This window comes from Histoplasma capsulatum, genomic scaffold (assembly GCF_000149585.1).
Source record: "Histoplasma capsulatum NAm1 scaffold_11 genomic scaffold, whole genome shotgun sequence".
NCBI lineage: Eukaryota > Fungi > Ascomycota > Eurotiomycetes > Onygenales > Ajellomycetaceae > Histoplasma > Histoplasma mississippiense.
Window position 1 is genome coordinate 390,487 of NW_001813972.1, and position 17,037 is coordinate 407,523.

Sequence of the window (17,037 nt, forward strand, 5' to 3'; positions counted from 1 at the left end):
GTCCATCTTTTTTCACTCTCGTAATGTGGCGTCATACATATAGACATATAGAAAATGTCTCCTGTTCATCTTTGATTGGACGAATGTTGTCCAGATTTTATTTTCCTCTTCTATTTATTTTATTTTTTTCTGTTCCCGATTGCCTCATTGTCATTTTCTGCGCTGCAGGAATGGAGTGATGCCATATGAGCTTTGAGTGACGGATGCTGACCATTCATGGGATTCCATACCTCATCAGAGCAATCTTCTGTTTTTTTTCTCTCCTTTTTTCCCTTTCCAACTTTCTAGTTCGTATCAAGTACTTATACGCAACTGTTTTCTTGTATACTTCATGAGAGCAGTGTAGTGGATGCTGCGGGGCATCTAGCTGAACCTGGTCATGGCAACTAGCTCGGGACATGCCGACCAGCAACAACAATAACACTTGCCTAGTGGTAACAGGAATATTGACTGTGTGAATGTAATTTAGAAAAGATTGTTCTTAATAGTTTACTCCGTATATCTCATGAGATGTGGGGTCAAATGCCAAGAGTCAACCAATCAACGTAGGCCAAAACTAAAAAAAACCCTAACCGCACAACTTGGAACTTGAAATTCTTGCCCCGTAAAATCGAGAAGAGAACAGGGGCAATTGGTTTAGTGGTATAATACCCCCTTAGCAGTTCCAAAAAGGTTACTGTAAAAACATTGGGGGTGGTCCAGGGTTCGATTCCCTGATTGTCCATTGATCTCTTTTTTTTCTCCCTTTTTTCCCCTCATTTGCCTTGTTTGAATCTCTACATGAAGCTCACGACATCTGTACAAACTCCAACCAATATATGGAACATGGAGGAGATACATTAATTAACACAAGTCAGACAGATATCATAAAAATAAAACGGGGAAACAGGAAAACAAACAAATATGAAACAAATGCATGTTCACTACAGATTATATATATATAGATAGACTGGCCCGTGTGATGATTCTAGGGGACCAGCAGGAGCAAAAATATTTCTAAATAGATCCCATTACCAGAAATACTATTTACCCCTGGCTGAATATCTCCCCAGTATGATGGATGATATAAAATTAAAGACTCATTTGTTCTTTGAATTTAGAGTCGCGTTTTATTCCTAGTAAATATCTTATATATATATACAAAAGCAGCGGACAATAGCTCCTAGGCTGGAAGGGAAATTAAGGTAGACAAGGAAACGAACGAAGAAGACAGACGAAGTAGAGAATAAACAGGTTACAGCAATGGAGATATTTATCACTTTGCATAGGGAATGTTGAAATGATAAAAATTAAAATATATATATAGATTTTAATAAAACAGAACTCAATCTGAGGGACTTATGTTGCCACAACTGTGTAACAAAAGACCCGGCACAAGGTAAGAAAAATTACCACAGTTTGGCAAGTTTCTTCCTTTCTGAGGCTCATGTAGATCATGCCGAGGAGTAAACATCGAAATTGACTTGAATTATTGGAGCAAGTGATCCTTGTTGGTACGGGGTTGCTTCCGTTTTCATTCACACCATCGAAGTCGAAAATAAGCATACTCAGCCAATCGAACAGAACAGCGAAATGTCCTTGCATTCCTTGGAGTGATTCATGACTTGTTTGGACGGTTTAGTTGCATTGCCTCTCGGAAGCGAAGAATCTTCCAACGGCGCCCGTCGATTGCCGCAGCAGCGTGTGTCTGAGGAGCAATCGGGGGTTTCCGACCGTCAAATCGCAAAGTTTTTATATTCTCGTACTGGAGAACCTAATACAGACCCTCATCATCCCAATCAGAACGAGCCGAGCAATGTGTGAGGATGACTCATCCGTGGGTAGTTCGAGAGAGTATGTATAATCCCGTAGGATGCTGGTATCACTGTGCCTTGGAGGTCAGAGAGCCTGGCATAGGAGACTGTTTCGCGTGAGTAATGGTATTTGGCAAGAAGAAAAGGGTCTACTCTATCATCAGTACGATCAAAGTAGAGAGGAATCATACAGCTTGGCAACTGCAGTTGTAATACCCTCAAGAGCAGTTGGATAACTGGGGGCTTGCATTGACAACTTTGACAGCAAGAACTTGGGCCCAGTGGGTTTCCCCAGCCCGGATTCCATGAATCACATCAAAAGTGACCATAGTGTCACCATATGAGCCACCGAAGGGAGGGTCCAAAATGCAACGATGGGTTGGAGGTACAGTCTGCTCATGTCTGGTTACTCTTAAAAACTCTTGCCAGGGCGTATAAGTGCTTAGCGCTCGCAGGTGCAGTTGGAAGCGTAGAGGAAAATGTAGATAGCTGAAAATTCGGCTGTACATGAACAAAGAGCTCAAATATCGTGATGTTCGAGAAAGATTATGGGGGGCGCTAGCACGGCGCTAGTCTGCAATAGGTATGTCAAAATCACTCACGGAGAATGAATGGACAGAATCGCCGAATCGGCTGAGGCACATGATGCGGGGAAGCAACCTTGGAACGGAGCTCCCTCCAATTAGAGCTCCGATGCGGCTCTCGGCCCTGGACCATGGCTTTGGCCCGGACCCACTTGTCTTGGCACCGAGGGAGCTGCGGCTGTGGAGCGGCATCTTTGGGGGAAACCGTCCTATATTAATATCTCCAAGATCTTCCCCTTCCCCCCTTTTTGGCATTACACTTTTGGCATTACCTTTTCACTGTCTGTCTTCATACATACGGGCTGATACCTCTGGCACCAAGCTCGATCTATATTGTTACATTGTTCCTATCTTATCGCTGCAGCCCTGAGACATAGACATAGCTACTGGCACAGCTTCGACTGCGCTGTTGGCTGGCCAGTTAGCTAAGTGAGTGGATTGCTGGTGGTTACACGCTTCCGAAATCCTTTCTTTCTCCGTCCGCATACCCACGATGGCCGCCATCTCTCGATCAGTCTCCGGCTTGGGCGCCGGTCTAAAGAGGCTTTCACAGCTTCAATCGGGCCGGTCGTTCTCTACCACACGGCACCTTCGTGCCAGTGCCGCCGCGACCAAACCATTCTTCCCCGGCGAGCCAACCGGCCCCATTGTGAAAACCCCCATCCCTGGCCCCCAAAACCAAAAGGCATCTACGGAACTAGGAGAGGTCTTCGATACTAGAAGCATCAATATGATTTCAAATTATGATGTTAGCATCGGAAACTAGTAAGTGGAGCATGGCCCCCAAGACCCTAACCTGGTGAATTTATCTTTTGGGAAGCATTTTCCTTTTAACCTGTTCTGCTACGATGTAGTATTGCTGATCTTGACGGAAATCTTCTATTGGATGTGTAAGTTCTTAGTGTGTTAACCGTTTTAAATTAAGATCACATTCCAAATGTCGTGGGAATTTTACCGTGCTAAACACAAACATTCCCCTAGATATGCCCAAATTGCCTCAATCCCGGTTGGCTACAATAACCCTACCTTGATTGCCGCTGCGAAGTCTCCACAGATGGTGAACGCTCTGGTCAATCGTCCTGCGCTAGGGAACTTCCCGTCCCACGATTGGGCAACTATCCTCAAGTCTGGTATGCTCACTGTCGCACCCAAAGGCCTCAACCAGGTGTTCACTGCCACGGCTGGCTCTGATGCCAACGAAACCGCTTACAAGGCTGCGTTTATGTACCACCGACAATCTGTACGTGGTGGCCCCGAGGTCGAATTTACCGAGGCCGAGATTGCATCTACCATGTTAAATCAGGCTCCTGGTTCCCCGCCCCTGTCTATTATGTCCTTCAAAACTGCTTTTCACGGTCGTCTTTTTGGTACCCTTTCCACCACGAGAAGCAAGCCGATCCACAAACTAGATATCCCTGCATTCGACTGGCCCCAGGCTCCATTCCCGGTTCTGAAATACCCTCTAGAGGAATTCGCCGCAGAGAACGCCCAGGAGGAGAAACGATGCTTGGCAGAAGTTGAACGTATCATCAAAGAATTCCATAACCCTGTTGCTGCTGTCGTCGTTGAGCCTATTCAATCCGAAGGTGGAGACAACCATGCCTCCCCGGCTTTCTTCCAGGGCCTGCGCGAGATTACAAAGCGAAACAACGTCCTCATGATCGTTGACGAGGTACAAACCGGCGTTGGGGCCACTGGAAAGTTCTGGGCCCACGACCACTGGAACCTCCAAACCCCACCGGATATCGTCACTTTCTCCAAGAAGGCCCAGGCTGCTGGATACTTCTACGGAGACTCCCTCCTTCGCCCGAACAAGCCATACCGTCAATTCAACACGTGGATGGGTGACCCAGCTCGTGCCCTTATCTTCCGCGCAATCATCGAGGAGATCAAGCGCTTGGATTTGGTCAACCACACGGCTGCCACGGGCGACTACCTGTATACCGGCCTCGAGCGCCTAGCGAAGCAATACCCCAACGAATTCCAGAATCTGAGAGGCAAGGGCCAGGGCACTTTCATTGCTTGGGATAGCCCGCAGCGCGATGCTATCTTAAAAAAGGGGAAGAGCGTCGGTATCAATATTGGCGGCTGTGGCGAGCGGGCCGTGCGATTGCGGCCCATGTTGGTTTTCCAGAAACATCATGGTAAGATATTAAAACTGTGTGGCCCTTAGTATCCATGTTTTGGTAATAGGAATAAAGCTAACTTATACCGTGTGCGCGTGTGTGTCTGTGTGTGAATTAGCTGATATACTTCTCGAGTCGCTGGAGAAGATCGTGAAGTCTTGAAGCAATTCGTGCAATAGTGACGTTTCGTTTTCCAATATTTTAATGTCTATATTTATTTTCATATTTATATTTATTTTCAAACTGTTTATTATCATTTAACTTTCTTGGAACATGCTTCTTAAACTCGTTTTGCGTTCAAAAATATTGCTTACCTCCTGGTGGTAAATTTGTCTTTGCTTTTCCCGCTTCCTTTGTTCCGCGGGTTTGGTAGTTAGCATTGTTTAATTTTGTTTACCCCAAGACTATAATACTCCGGACTTCAGTCCATATTTTTAAGTTTTTGGAGTTAAAAAATTTTGTGGTGGGTGAATTTGTTTTGAAACGAAGCTGTACAGGACACCAAAATCTAAGATATCGAAATACAGGAGATATACTCAATCTTGAAAACCTTTTCCTAATCCGGTCAAAACTAAACACCGTCTATTTATTAGAAGCAATCGCGATAAAAGCAACACAGGATATATATCCCCCTAGAACCGCAAACTCCACTTGCAAAAGCCATTGCTTTTTTTTTTTTTTTTTTTTTAAAAAAAAAAAAAAAAAAAAAAAAAAATCTATCCTGTTTCACCCAAATAGCCAGCCCCCTGCAAGGGAAAAGCAAAATACAAAACAAAGCAGGCTTCTCAACCTTCCTCGTCAATCGAGCTTCCGTCTCTCCTAAATCCGACAGAAATTTCAAATTAGGACGACAGAAAAGGGCAAAACGCGCGGGTGGATGGGGGAAGGATAACGGGGGGTAGGAAGGAAGTGAGCACATACGGAATATATCGAATCCCCGAGTCTTCCAGATCACCTAGGACACCTGGCGGCAACTACAAGCAAAAGAGACATGTCAGCCAACATTGTTCAACAAATCAACAAAATCAAAACCAAACAAAGAAAAAACCACGGAAAAGCATCCTCAAATCCTCATCACATAACACCCGTTCCCATCTCTCCATGCCCCCTAATATCTCATCCTCCCAAAATATCAACGGCGTTTACTCTACTTACCGTTCCCGTCACCTTAACCGCATACGTGCCAGGCACATACCCTTCCAACCTCTGCCAGCGCGCCACCCACGACGCCTGCTGATCCGCCAGTGTTATCAGCCCCTCGAACACCTGGGATGTGCATTGTTGGATCTTCTCGCCGTTACCGGCTAAGCCGAGGATGTGGTCGCAGTTTGGGCAGCCTTCACGCATGAATTTCTGGTAGTGCAAGCGCCACAATCGAGGAGAGCTTTGTTAGTGATTTGTATTAGGGGAAAGGAGAGAATATGGGGGGAGGTCGAGGTGTATCTGGGCGTACACTGTGCACCTGGACGATTGAGCAGACCATGCAGGCACGGAGAGATCGCTGTTGACCCGTGGGGACGTAGAAGGAAGACATGATGATTCTCTTCTTCTTCTTCTTCTTATTCGCCGCCTCCTCCTCCGTTTTCTTCTTAGTCTTGTCTCCCTTGCGGTTCCGCCTTGAGGTGTGTGCCGGTCCAAGTTGAGCTCCCTTGCCCTGTTCCTTCGACGTCGCAACAATGATTCCATGACCGAGATCGACGCTGACATAGCCACCGACTGAAACTTTCCTATTAGTCCCAAAAGGGATTAGGCGCAGTGTGTTCCTGGCTCCGAACAACGGAACAATTTCGACTTCTCATCTACAATTCCATCACTTTCCAATCCGCGGCACTAGTGATCTGACACTCCTTGTCCCGACTTTAAAACATCTTTTCTTCCAGCGTTCTGTTCAACATCCATATAGCATACGAACATGCACCTTCGCTGAAGTCTCAGAATATTACTACGCTACAAACGCGATCCAGAATTAGAAAATCAAACATTCTATCGTACCCCGCTCGTTAAATAACCCCGCCTGCCACACAGCCACTGCTGGGAGTTTGGGAGCTCCACCCAGCTTTGGTGATAAGATTAGGGGGAAGGAGAAATATAGAGAGAGGAGAGACATTGAAGGGTTTTTCCCGGCTTACGGTTGAATTTGTATCCGCCACTGGACCTATCTTCCCTTCCGCTCTCTGATGGCGACCGCAGGGGAGAAAGCTGCTACGGCCCTGAAACTACAGGGGAATAAAGCATTCGCAAGCCATGACTGGATTCAAGCATTGGATTTCTACTCCAAGGCTATTGAGGAATATGACCAGGACCCCTCGTTTTTTTGTAACCGCGCACAGGTATGTTTCTCGTTTCCAGTTTCGGCCAGCCTCTTGTGCCTCTTCTTTCCCTCATCTTGTCCAGTTCGGTTGTCGTGAGAAGAAGTGGTGGAACACTCAGCAAGTCGAAACTGCTATGGGTAAAACTTAGCAACTAACTAAACTAAAACTTGCGATGCACAGGTACATATCAAGCTGGAGGCATATGGCTATGCGGTTGCCGATGCCACCAAGGCAATTGAGCTCGACCCCGACTATGTAAAGGTGTGGGATCATATCTCTCTTCCCCCATGCCCATCCTAGTCTATACGTTAGGGGATATATCGCCCTCCCACATTCTCCCTTCCATATCATGTTATTAACCAATATTTTTACACAAACAAAAACAGGCATACTGGCGACGAGCAATCGCCAATACCGCGATCCTTAACTCTCGCGCAGCCCTAAAAGACTTCAAAACAGTTGTCCGCAAGGCCCCAAATGACCGCGATGCGAAGCTAAAACTTGCAGAATGCGAAAAACTGGTGCGGCGTATAGAGTTCGAGAAGGCCATTGAGGTTGCGGACCCGCCCTCGGCCTTTGAAGGGTTGGATGTTGATGGTATGGTCGTTGAAGATAGCTATGATGGCGCACAGTTAGGAGAGTCGATGACGCAGCAGTTCGTTGATGACATGATTGAGCGGTTTAGAACGGGCAAGAAGATTCATAAGAAATACGCGTTTCAGATTGTGCGGGCGACGAGGAATATTGTTTATGATGAGCCGACGATGGTGGAGATTGGGATTAAAGAGGGGACGAAGTTGACGGTTTGTGGTGATACTCATGGTAAGAGTTCTTTGGGGAGGAATTTGCCTTTATTCTAAAACAATATCATCGTCAAAAGTTTCCGGTATCGCCAGCTAACCCCAAAAAATTTTCTGTGTAGGCCAATTTTTCGACCTCCTCGAAATCTTCCGCCTAAATGGCTACCCCTCCGAAACACACGTCTACCTCTTCAACGGTGACTTCGTCGACCGCGGTTCCTGGTCCACCGAAGTGGCTCTCCTGCTCTATGCGTACAAGTGGCTGTATCCGCACCATTTCTTCATGAACCGCGGCAACCACGAGACAGACGACATGAACCGCACGTATGGCTTTGAAGGCGAATGCAAGGCCAAATACAATGAGCGCCTCTTCAAGACTTTCTCGGAGTCCTTCTCCGCGCTGCCACTCGCCACACTGATCGGGGGAAAGTTCCTCACGCTGCACGGGGGCCTGTTTTCGGACGATAAGGTTTCGCTTGATGATATTCGGAAGCTGAACAGGCATAACCAACGGCAGCCGGGGCAGTCAGGTCTCATGATGGAGATGCTATGGGCGGATCCACAGACGGCGCCTGGGAGGAGTCCGAGCAAGCGAGGAGTTGGGATGCAATTTGGACCAGATGTGACGAAGAGGTTTTGTGAGAATAACGGACTTGAGGCGGTTATTAGGAGCCATGAGGTTAGAATGGAAGGATATGAGGTTGAGCATGATGGGAGGTGTATTACTGGTGAGTTTATTCCATTCTCTCTCCCTCTTTTCTCTCTTCGTTTATTTTCTATCTTCAAATTTTGGTAGTGGACTCCATTGATCTGTTCCTTGCTGACTGAATTTCCCTCCCTTCTAGTGTTCTCCGCTCCTAGATATTGCGACAATACAGAAAATAAAGGCGCGTATATCAATATCGGCCCCGAGCTAAAGCTAGAATTCCATAAGTTCGAGGCTGTGCCTCATCCTGATATTAAGCCGATGGTACGTTGAGAACGCATACCCATTTATATATTACATATTTTATACGTACCCCATTTCTCACATTCTTCCGCGGTCTGCTAACCCAAATTTTAGGCGTACGCTACAAACTCAATTATGTCGCTAATGTGATGCCGCGTGGATAAGGGAAAACGTGAAAATGGGTGGCTGTCTTGTTCATCCCTCCAATGACAGAGGCCGATTGACAAGGGAAGGGAAGACAAGAAGAAGAAGAGAGTGAGCAAGGGCCTGCATCAATCGCCATTCTTCGCTCATTGTTCCACTGCTATGTTGTGCAAAGTTCAGGTTGGCATATATATGATGACCCATTTCATCTCCCTTTCTTTTTTTGGCTTAATTTTTGCAAGCAACTTAGCAGGAAGCAAATGATGAGAGTTTAAACCGACTTACCCCAACATACTTTGTCTGGCTACCATGTACCATGGACGACTTTCTTTTCCTTTTGTTCTTTTGTCTATATTTGTTTATATATCCTTTTCTCTCATTTGGACGTGGGGCTCTTCCCCCCCCTTCTCCGCCTTCAATGGGAACACAAATTATCTCCTTTGAAAGTTTTTTCAGGTTCTTTTTCAGCGAGGAGATTTCCTTATGTCTTCATTTCTAATTTCTTTTCTATTATCCTGTTTATATCGTTTCCCCTGCATAGCGATGGGAGAGTAGAAAGGTTATAAGATCATGTCTTCGTCATTGTTTCTTCCCGAATTTGGTTGAAGGGCGCATTTTGCCCGCCGCTCCATAGTTGCCTTGGTTCCTTATTTAGAGGGGTTGCTTAAGAAAATGGAATTCAGAGAATCGGCCGAGTGTAAGGTACTTTGTTGTGTAGAGTTGAAGTCTCAAGGGCCCCAAAGGCGGAGTCGAAGTGCAAAATTGGCGCGACTTCGTTGGGGTTCAAGCAAAAGTAGAAAAACCTGACGACGATATTATAAGATGTTTGCATCCTGAATATCTAGCTGCAAGTCCATGGCTATGTAAAGCCCTTGAAAAGGGTCAGGGCGCTAGCTGGCGATTATTAACCTATCGTATATTACTTCAGAGCGCAAATCTTCTTCCTATCCGCCCCCCCCAAGTCTTTTCCAAACCCATCCATTCAAAGTTCTTCTTCCAAACCTCCAGCCAAAAGAAAAAAGGCAGACGAAGCAACATGGAATTCGATACCAGAACGTGTAAGTTCCTAATCGATTTTCTCCCTCCATCTGACCCGCCTACCTAGATCATAGATGCGGGGCAATGGAGGGGTAATCAATGAACGCGCTCGAGCTAAGATGTTATCATTCAAAAACAGCTCCCTACAGCACAAATGACACCTCTTCGTTTGCATACATATCGGGCCAGGACAGATGGCCGGTTATTTTGGTCCGTGTACTCGATATACAATGGATAGGAATTACATATCGTCCGCGCCATTGGCACTTGCTAACTGTAAAATTATGTTGAAATAATAACCCAGACCGGCGCAATTGACGACCTCTCCCGAACGCTCTTCGAAGTCACAGATGATGAAAAGAGAAAAGAGGGCAAAATAATCGTGGGAAAGCTTGCTGAGCTCAAGTACGAGCTACAACATAATCGCAAACTGACGTACGTGTCCTTTTTTTCATTTTTCATTTTTCATTTTTTTTTTTTTTTTTTTTCTTTTTTTGAAGCTCGGCTGGATCCTACGTGGGGAGTCGGAGGAAGCTGCTGAGATCTATACCAGTATGAATTAAATTGGATGGCTGATGGGACAATTGCATGATCAATACGAGAAATAGACCGTTGGAGGATGATGGTGAATCGGATATCACGATATATAATAAGGAGCTTGAGGAAAGAGGTGGTCTCGTTTGGTTCAATGCTCCATGGCTCTACACGGAGTGCTATCTTTGTTCGTGATTTGTCTGATATTTAAGTACAAATAGGGGTGGGGGGTGCTGGCCAACTCGAGCCGGAAATGCTGACTTCGAGAAAAAGATAGGAGGATAAACCTTTCGTTCTCCCTATCGACGCACTGGAAAACTTACGACGTATTCGCACGACAGAAGATGTCCACATTTAAATCGTCCCGCACGGCTGTCCTGGAATTGGCCGCAAAGTACAAGGAACTTATCAAACAAATCGAAAGCGGTGAAGGAGCCCATGGCAAAGCACCGGAACAAATCAACGAAGAGGAAAAGTTGCTTTTCATGGAAATGTGCGAAATATGTCTCTGGGGGAACGCCACCGACCTCTCCCTCTTGACCTCCCTCACGTACGAAGATATCCAGAAACTCCAAGGTGCCAAAGCACGCAAGGCTGCAGAAGAAAACATCCTTATTAACGACCTCCCTCTTGCCTTTGAAATATTGAACTCTGCTAAGAAAGCAAGGCCATTAGAAGAGCGCCGTGTCGACATAGTCCTTGATAATGCTGGCTTCGAGCTCTTCGTCGATTTGATTTTGGCCGGATACCTGCTCTCTGCGGGACTCGCGACTACAATCGTACTGCACCCCAAATCCCTCCCCTGGTTCGTCTCAGACGTAATACCGAGTGATTTCATGGACCTCATCTCCGCTCTCGCAGATCCACAAGCCTTCTACAGATCTCCTGACGAAGCCGGGGACCCCAAAGCCAACGGCAACAAACCACAAGCCCTTTCGGAGCGGGAGGTAAACGAGCTCCAGTTCTTATTCCAGCAATGGAGCGGATTCCATGAAGAAGGGAAACTAATCATCCGGCCAAACCGCTTCTGGGTCACTGCGTCTAGCTACTGGCGGCTCCCCCACGAGGTACCCGAGCTGCTGGAAGATCTCAAGGAGAGCGAATTAGTGATATTCAAGGGCGATTTGAATTACAGGAAGTTAGTTGGTGACGTACGTTCGAACAAACAAACCCCCTTCTCCCCCACGCCCCACTCCAACCAACCCGTTCCCTTTCCTAGTATGGATTCATTATATCTTACAACGCCCACCAAATTATAGGCGCAATGGCCCCCCACAACTCCCTTCACAACCGCAATCGGCCCATTGGGTTCTTCATCGGGTATCCGTGTCCTGGCACTCCGCACCTGCAAGGCAGACACCGTTGTGGGTCTACCAGAAGGCGAGGATGAGCGCCTCCGTGCATTGCCTGATGGCGGTGGAGAGAAGGAGCGAAAATGGGCTTGGAGTGGGAAGTGGGCCGTTGTTTCGTTTGCGGATGGGAAGGCTTGAGCCGTGGTTTGTAAGGTAGGTCACCTGGTATATAGATAGAGTTCCGCTTCAAGACATGGTGTGGGAGAAGTAGGGAGATGACCAGGGAGAGAGAACGACGCATGGGAAATTACTCATCTACTCGTTCATTCATGTGCTCATGCATGATAGCGTCGCATGGTATAATTGTTTTCCGTTATCTGATATAGACGGGATAAAATAAACATGGATATATAGACTACTTAATATTCTCAGTATTGGTGAGGAAGTGAGCGGCGCATAAATAACGCTCCACCGTCGTGCACCTTAGCCCCAAGATCGATAAAAGATCAGCGATATATCCACATTCGAAACGCGTGAATGGGATTACGGTTAGATATGCATTGTTTACCTACTAGCAATCTAAGAATACAGTTACCTGGCCCAAAAAGAGCAAAAGTGATAATGGTAGTTGGTACTTCTAGCGCTCAAGCCAATGATACATCACATAACAATCCCCAAAGGGTAGAATGATAGTAAATTAAAAAAAAGAAAAGAAAAGAAAACGAACTTCATCACGAAACTGACAGGAAATAATGTTAACACCCTCTAACACCAACATCGAAAAATGCACAACTCAATAGAAAACTTGATCTCCACAAAGAAACAGAACGAAGAGGATGTCATAGGAACCAGAAAGTTTGGTGGACACCTGTCCTAAAAGGAAGCCACGGTCAGAGACAAAAGGAAAAAGAACAACCATACGTAGACATGGGTATGGAATTTGGGTATAGAATAAAACCTGTCCAGCTACTAACATGACCACAAAAGAAGAAAAAGATGAATGCAGATCAAGCCGACCAAACATTTTCCTTCCCACCAGCACTAATTCTTTGCCGCTGGTCCCTGAGCTTGAGTCGTCTCATAGCTGCTGCCACTCTATCCGCGGGGAGTGAATCGCGTTTCAAGCTCGCAGGACTATGAAGCGAGTTGCTTCCGCAGAGTTTAGACTCATCTCCCTGGATGGGGCCTTGACGATTCATGCCTGAATAGCTAGCCATCGCCGTTGCAGCATTAGCAGAAGTCCTCGGAAGTACACGAGTCCCGCTGATCTTCCGTCTGAGATGATTGTGATACTGACTTGAAAGTCTTGAAGGGGGGTGCGTAGGGTTTGAGGAGATGTGGACCATAGAGGGTCTGGGGGACAATGCTGAGCGGCTTTGGAGATTTGGTCTTGGCCTTCGCTTCTCAGGTGATGGCACTGGGCTGATCTCCACTGGCGGAAGGGTTGGTGGAGAAGAGGGTGGAATGGAGGGATCATCTCGATATGGGATGGTCCTCGTAGTGCGATTTTTGGGCAGGACGGGAGAATCCTGGGGATTGGTCGGTGGCTCGTTGTCGTCCTCGTTGCAATCAGTCAAGGTATCCGTTCGACTCCGTTTCATGACCCCAGCCCTAGCCTCACTTCGCTCAAACGGGCGTGGTTTAGGTTCCATCATATCAATCTGTTCGTCAAGGGTATTTTCAAGATTGTCGCTTCCAGGAACATATTCATCTTTAACAAGGTCCTTTCTGGAATTTCCTGCCTTCATAACTTTATAATCTTGGGTGATTCGAACTGCCGCTTCGGTCCCTTTGCGAGGACTATACTTCCCATCTTGCCAATCCTCCATGTTGTGCTCCCCGTCCAGACCCGAACGGTTGGGCCATTCTTTTGTTCCACCTCTCCGTCTAACGTTGTTATGAGAAGCGTGTTCTGCAATTGATATATTGTGCCGGAGAGAATCAATCATATCCTGCATGTGTTGTTTTTCTTCGATAAAGGATTGTCTTAATACTTGCTCCGCTTCTAGGTGGTGTTGTTTTGCCTCGTCTAAACGGTTTTTGTATTCCTGGACCCGGTCCTGCAGCTTTTGTTCTTTTTGTTTCAACCTGGCTTCTTTAGCTTTCCGCCTATCTTCGTAATTTGTCATCTCTTCCTTAAACCGGGCGAGACTTAGTTTTAATGCTTTGTTTTCTTTTTGAAGTTCGACCGCTTTACGTTCCGAACTCTCAGCCAAATCTTGAAGCTTGTTGGTATCCAATTTGTTGTTTTCGAATTCCTTGAGTTGGGAATTAGCCAATTCAAGCGCCTTTTCCATTTTTCGGAGTTGCTGGCGAAGATCCTCCGAGGATGCACTATTTTCTTGAGACTCGCCATCGCTCTCTATCACCCCGTGTCGCTCTAGGGCTTTCCGTAGCGAATCGGCTTTGCGCTTGTATTGTACAGCTAAGGCTGTTTGTTCGGACAGCTCTTTAAACATATCTTCGTTTGACTGATTTTGGTTGGTACCATCTACCATTCCAGCTGCAAGCTTAGAAACGCGAAGCTCCATTTCCGCAACTTTGGCCTCTTCTCGTTTCAATTTATCTGACAAACGGCGCATTTCCAAATCCTTTTTCTTCGCGTAAGACTTCGCGACCGATCTATATTGGATTAGCTTTTTGATCTCTCGATCAGTCCTCGCTCTATAACTATCGAACTCAGATTTCCAGTACATTCCCGACTGAGAGTGCGGTTCATCAAGATTTGTCGTCACATCCTCCTCGTTTTCCTCTTCATCCTCATCCTTGCGTTGTTCTTCTTTCATCCGAGGTTGACCGGCCTCCTTATCGGGTGAGGGGTGTATTCGATCGGTAATATCAAAAAGTTCGTCATTTTCATCCCGTTTCTTTTCCCCACCTAGTTTTTGGCTCCGAGTCTCGAAGAGAGATTTGGTGGGTTTGTTTCTGTTCTTGCCGCTTTCCTCATGTTGTTTGCCTGTCCATTGCCGGCTTATATTACCATTATAAGCAATCGGTTCGAAGAGAGATTTTTTTCGTTCATTATCCACAACTCCTTCGCCAAACGAAACAGTCTTCCGTCGTGTTGCCGCAGTCCCTGGCGTCAGTAGAATGCTCTTTGTGGGTGAAGCCATTGGCTGTGCAGATACATCCGATGTTGGAAGTGATGGCTGCAAATCTAAAGGGCTGGAATTTTTTGGTTTTTGCAGTATATGTATATTAGTGTCCTTACGATTGACAGTAGGCTTTAGTGACCTAATTGGGACAGTAAGCTCATCGTCGGTAGCATCGGGCCCTGGAGTGCCCACAATGGCATTTTTGAATGCCCGAAAAGCAAATACGGGAGCGGGAGTCTCTGGAGCTTCCTGGGTTTTGCAGTCGTCTAAAGATAGCCGGAATGATTAGCAATTGGAGCGGAAAAGTAAACTTGTCATTGGTAGGAAAGTGTATAGAGGCGGTGTGAAAAAATTGCATACCTGCAAAGCCAGTGTACTCACCGCGTCCTGAGCCAGCAAACCAGCCCAACATATTGACAAAACGGCTGGATATCACTTAGGAGAATGGGCAAACGAGGTCAACAAGTAGATATCAGAGAATCATTGTTCCCGCACCATGTTCGTTGGCTTAGAGTTGTGAGAATGGCCACTCCAGTCCGTCTTGCAACGTGGAGATGGGCTTGGTTTGTTTACTTCGACGTCACCGCCGCCAAGTGGCGCGGAAAACGCGGTGCTTTCAGGATTCGGCCTAGCGCGGCCAGTATATGCTCAACCGCCAACAAGCGCCACAGGGGAAGAACATCATTGACTTAGCACCGCACTTCTCAACTTATCTCCCCCCCCCCCCGCGTTCAGTCAAGTCATGTCTAGATAGAGGGGTGCAGCTTCCGCTGCATCTTTGTTGCTCACATTTACTGGGGAGCAACGGGGGCGATCTCATCCCAATGGGTTTTGATATTCATTTCCCAGCCCGTCATGCCTCACAAACACAAGAAATCCAATGGCCTGAAAAACGACGTTCTAGGAGTAGAGAAAAAGGAGAATCCTCCTGAGACACCCGCTATCCTCCCTGCGACTAAATACAAAGAAATCCGTGGAAACGAGGCTGACGCTTTGCGCTCAATCTATTCGACCGATTTCGAAGATGTAGAGGTTCGACAAGCAGCTTGGCATGTAAGTTTCGTACAACAAGCACTAGTCTTTTTGTATTTATACCGATATGCGTACATCTACCGGGACAGTGTGCTCATGGTCTGGTAAATAGCAAGCCTCTGAAAGTAGCTTTCAAATGCATCTGAGAGCGTCCTCGAACCCGGACGTGAGTGTTGTCTTGTTAGTTTCGCTGCCTGCGACTTATCCCAAGACAATCCCAAATTTGACCGTCCAAGGCCTCGATGACCTCCGGAAGGGCGCCAAATCCAGGATCAAGGATGTCATTGATACGAAACCGAAAATTCTTCTGGGTTCGGAAATGATCTACGAACTTGCGTTATCCATCCAGGATATTCTCGAAGATGTCGCAATATCACAAGCCGAGGACAAAGATATGCCAAGCCTGGAGGAAGAGCGGATTGTCCAGGAAGCCGCAGCAATCCAGCAAGCAGAAGAACAGAAGCAGGAAGAGCGGAGAAAGCAGGAACAAGCCACTGCTGAACAGGAGAAGGCCCTACAGACGCTAATTGAGAGTAAAATCAAACAGAGACAACGTGTGAAAGAACAAGTATCGCGGCGGAGAAGCAAGGTGGCTCTCGAGCATAATGAGTCTTTTGATTCATCTGAAGATAGTTCTGAAACTGTTTCTTTTGACCCACCGTTAGTAATGAATGACTATGATGAACGGCCCATTACTTTCCAGGCGGTGTTTGGGAAGACATTGATTGCCAGCGCTCCGCACAAGGCGACTTTCACAGTTCGGCCCGTTTCTCCAGGCAATGGGACTCGTGTTCCGCTTCTCGTCCTTAAAGAGCTATTTATTCGCGAAAAGGGCTCAGGACATGACATCCGACAGGAAATTAGGGCGAGCGAGGACAAGCTTGAAATCTTAAAGCGACTGAAACATCCGAACCTAGTTGATTTTATCGGATTCAAGATATATCGTCCTCCCGATCCCGAGGCGTTTCACGAAGGCACCTGGCATATTTATACTTTGTTCGAGTATGCTAACAAAGGATCGCTATCCGAACTTCTTGACATGGTCGGTAGTTTGACTGCAGATACCGCAAGGCCGTGGATGATACAGTTGCTTGATGCGATAGAGTACTATCATCGTAACGGTATTGTTCACGGCAACATTCACTCTGGACGAGTGTTATTGTTCAGAACCCAGTCCAATAACACGATACTCAAACTCTTGAGTGGTGTGGGAGGGAAGCACTTTCCAGTGCCATCTGGAGCCAAGCGAACCCTTACCTTCCTCGCAGTCTCCGTTTTGGATACCCACCAGAGCTCACACAGAGAGTTCCAAGCCAAGCACAAAACTGATGTATGGGA

General features: G+C 46.7%; 6 protein-coding genes and 1 non-coding gene across 7 annotated transcripts in view; 5 read left to right on the top strand and 2 right to left on the bottom strand.

The window, feature by feature from the left end:
* The first annotated feature begins 625 nt into the window (after positions 1-625).
* HCAG_09418 lies at positions 626-724 on the top strand. The gene has a single exon. It is a non-coding gene; the product is annotated as a tRNA-Ala (tRNA).
* A 2,146-nt stretch (positions 725-2,870) lies between these two features.
* HCAG_08375 (4-aminobutyrate aminotransferase) lies at positions 2,871-4,567 on the top strand (the record flags this gene model as incomplete). Its single annotated transcript, XM_001536543.1, has 4 exons — positions 2,871-3,142; positions 3,232-3,267; positions 3,359-4,521; positions 4,551-4,567. 4 exons carry the CDS (start codon positions 2,871-2,873, stop codon positions 4,565-4,567), a joined length of 1,488 nt encoding a protein of 495 aa, XP_001536593.1.
* A 721-nt stretch (positions 4,568-5,288) lies between these two features.
* Positions 5,289-6,402, bottom strand: HCAG_08376 (conserved hypothetical protein; the record flags this gene model as incomplete). Its single annotated transcript, XM_001536544.1, has 5 exons — positions 5,289-5,322; positions 5,425-5,477; positions 5,659-5,856; positions 5,957-6,230; positions 6,347-6,402. The coding sequence occupies 5 exons, from the start codon at positions 6,400-6,402 to the stop codon at positions 5,289-5,291; spliced, it is 615 nt and encodes a 204-aa protein (XP_001536594.1).
* A 278-nt stretch (positions 6,403-6,680) lies between these two features.
* On the top strand, positions 6,681-8,714 carry HCAG_08377 (serine/threonine-protein phosphatase 5; the record flags this gene model as incomplete). The annotated part of the gene is made up of 6 exons (XM_001536545.1): positions 6,681-6,833; positions 6,996-7,076; positions 7,202-7,637; positions 7,738-8,343; positions 8,461-8,585; positions 8,679-8,714. 6 exons carry the CDS (start codon positions 6,681-6,683, stop codon positions 8,712-8,714), a joined length of 1,437 nt encoding a protein of 478 aa, XP_001536595.1.
* Positions 8,715-9,744: 1,030 nt separating this feature from the next.
* HCAG_08378 (conserved hypothetical protein) lies at positions 9,745-11,770 on the top strand (the record flags this gene model as incomplete). Its single annotated transcript, XM_001536546.1, has 6 exons — positions 9,745-9,766; positions 9,886-9,956; positions 10,051-10,181; positions 10,355-10,467; positions 10,554-11,431; positions 11,540-11,770. The coding sequence occupies 6 exons, from the start codon at positions 9,745-9,747 to the stop codon at positions 11,768-11,770; spliced, it is 1,446 nt and encodes a 481-aa protein (XP_001536596.1).
* An 809-nt stretch (positions 11,771-12,579) lies between these two features.
* On the bottom strand, positions 12,580-15,079 carry HCAG_08379 (predicted protein; the record flags this gene model as incomplete). The annotated part of the gene is made up of 3 exons (XM_001536547.1): positions 12,580-14,729; positions 14,784-14,933; positions 15,028-15,079. The coding sequence occupies 3 exons, from the start codon at positions 15,077-15,079 to the stop codon at positions 12,580-12,582; spliced, it is 2,352 nt and encodes a 783-aa protein (XP_001536597.1).
* A 443-nt stretch (positions 15,080-15,522) lies between these two features.
* The window catches only part of HCAG_08380 (conserved hypothetical protein), a gene marked incomplete at both ends in the record, with an annotated part of 5,211 nt that continues 3,696 nt past the window's right edge, over positions 15,523-17,037 (top strand). The window contains 2 exons of the mRNA XM_001536548.1: positions 15,523-15,720; positions 15,812-17,029. Of these exons, the coding sequence (XP_001536598.1) occupies positions 15,523-15,720; positions 15,812-17,029 (1,416 nt within the window). The remainder of the gene's footprint in view (positions 15,721-15,811; positions 17,030-17,037) is intronic.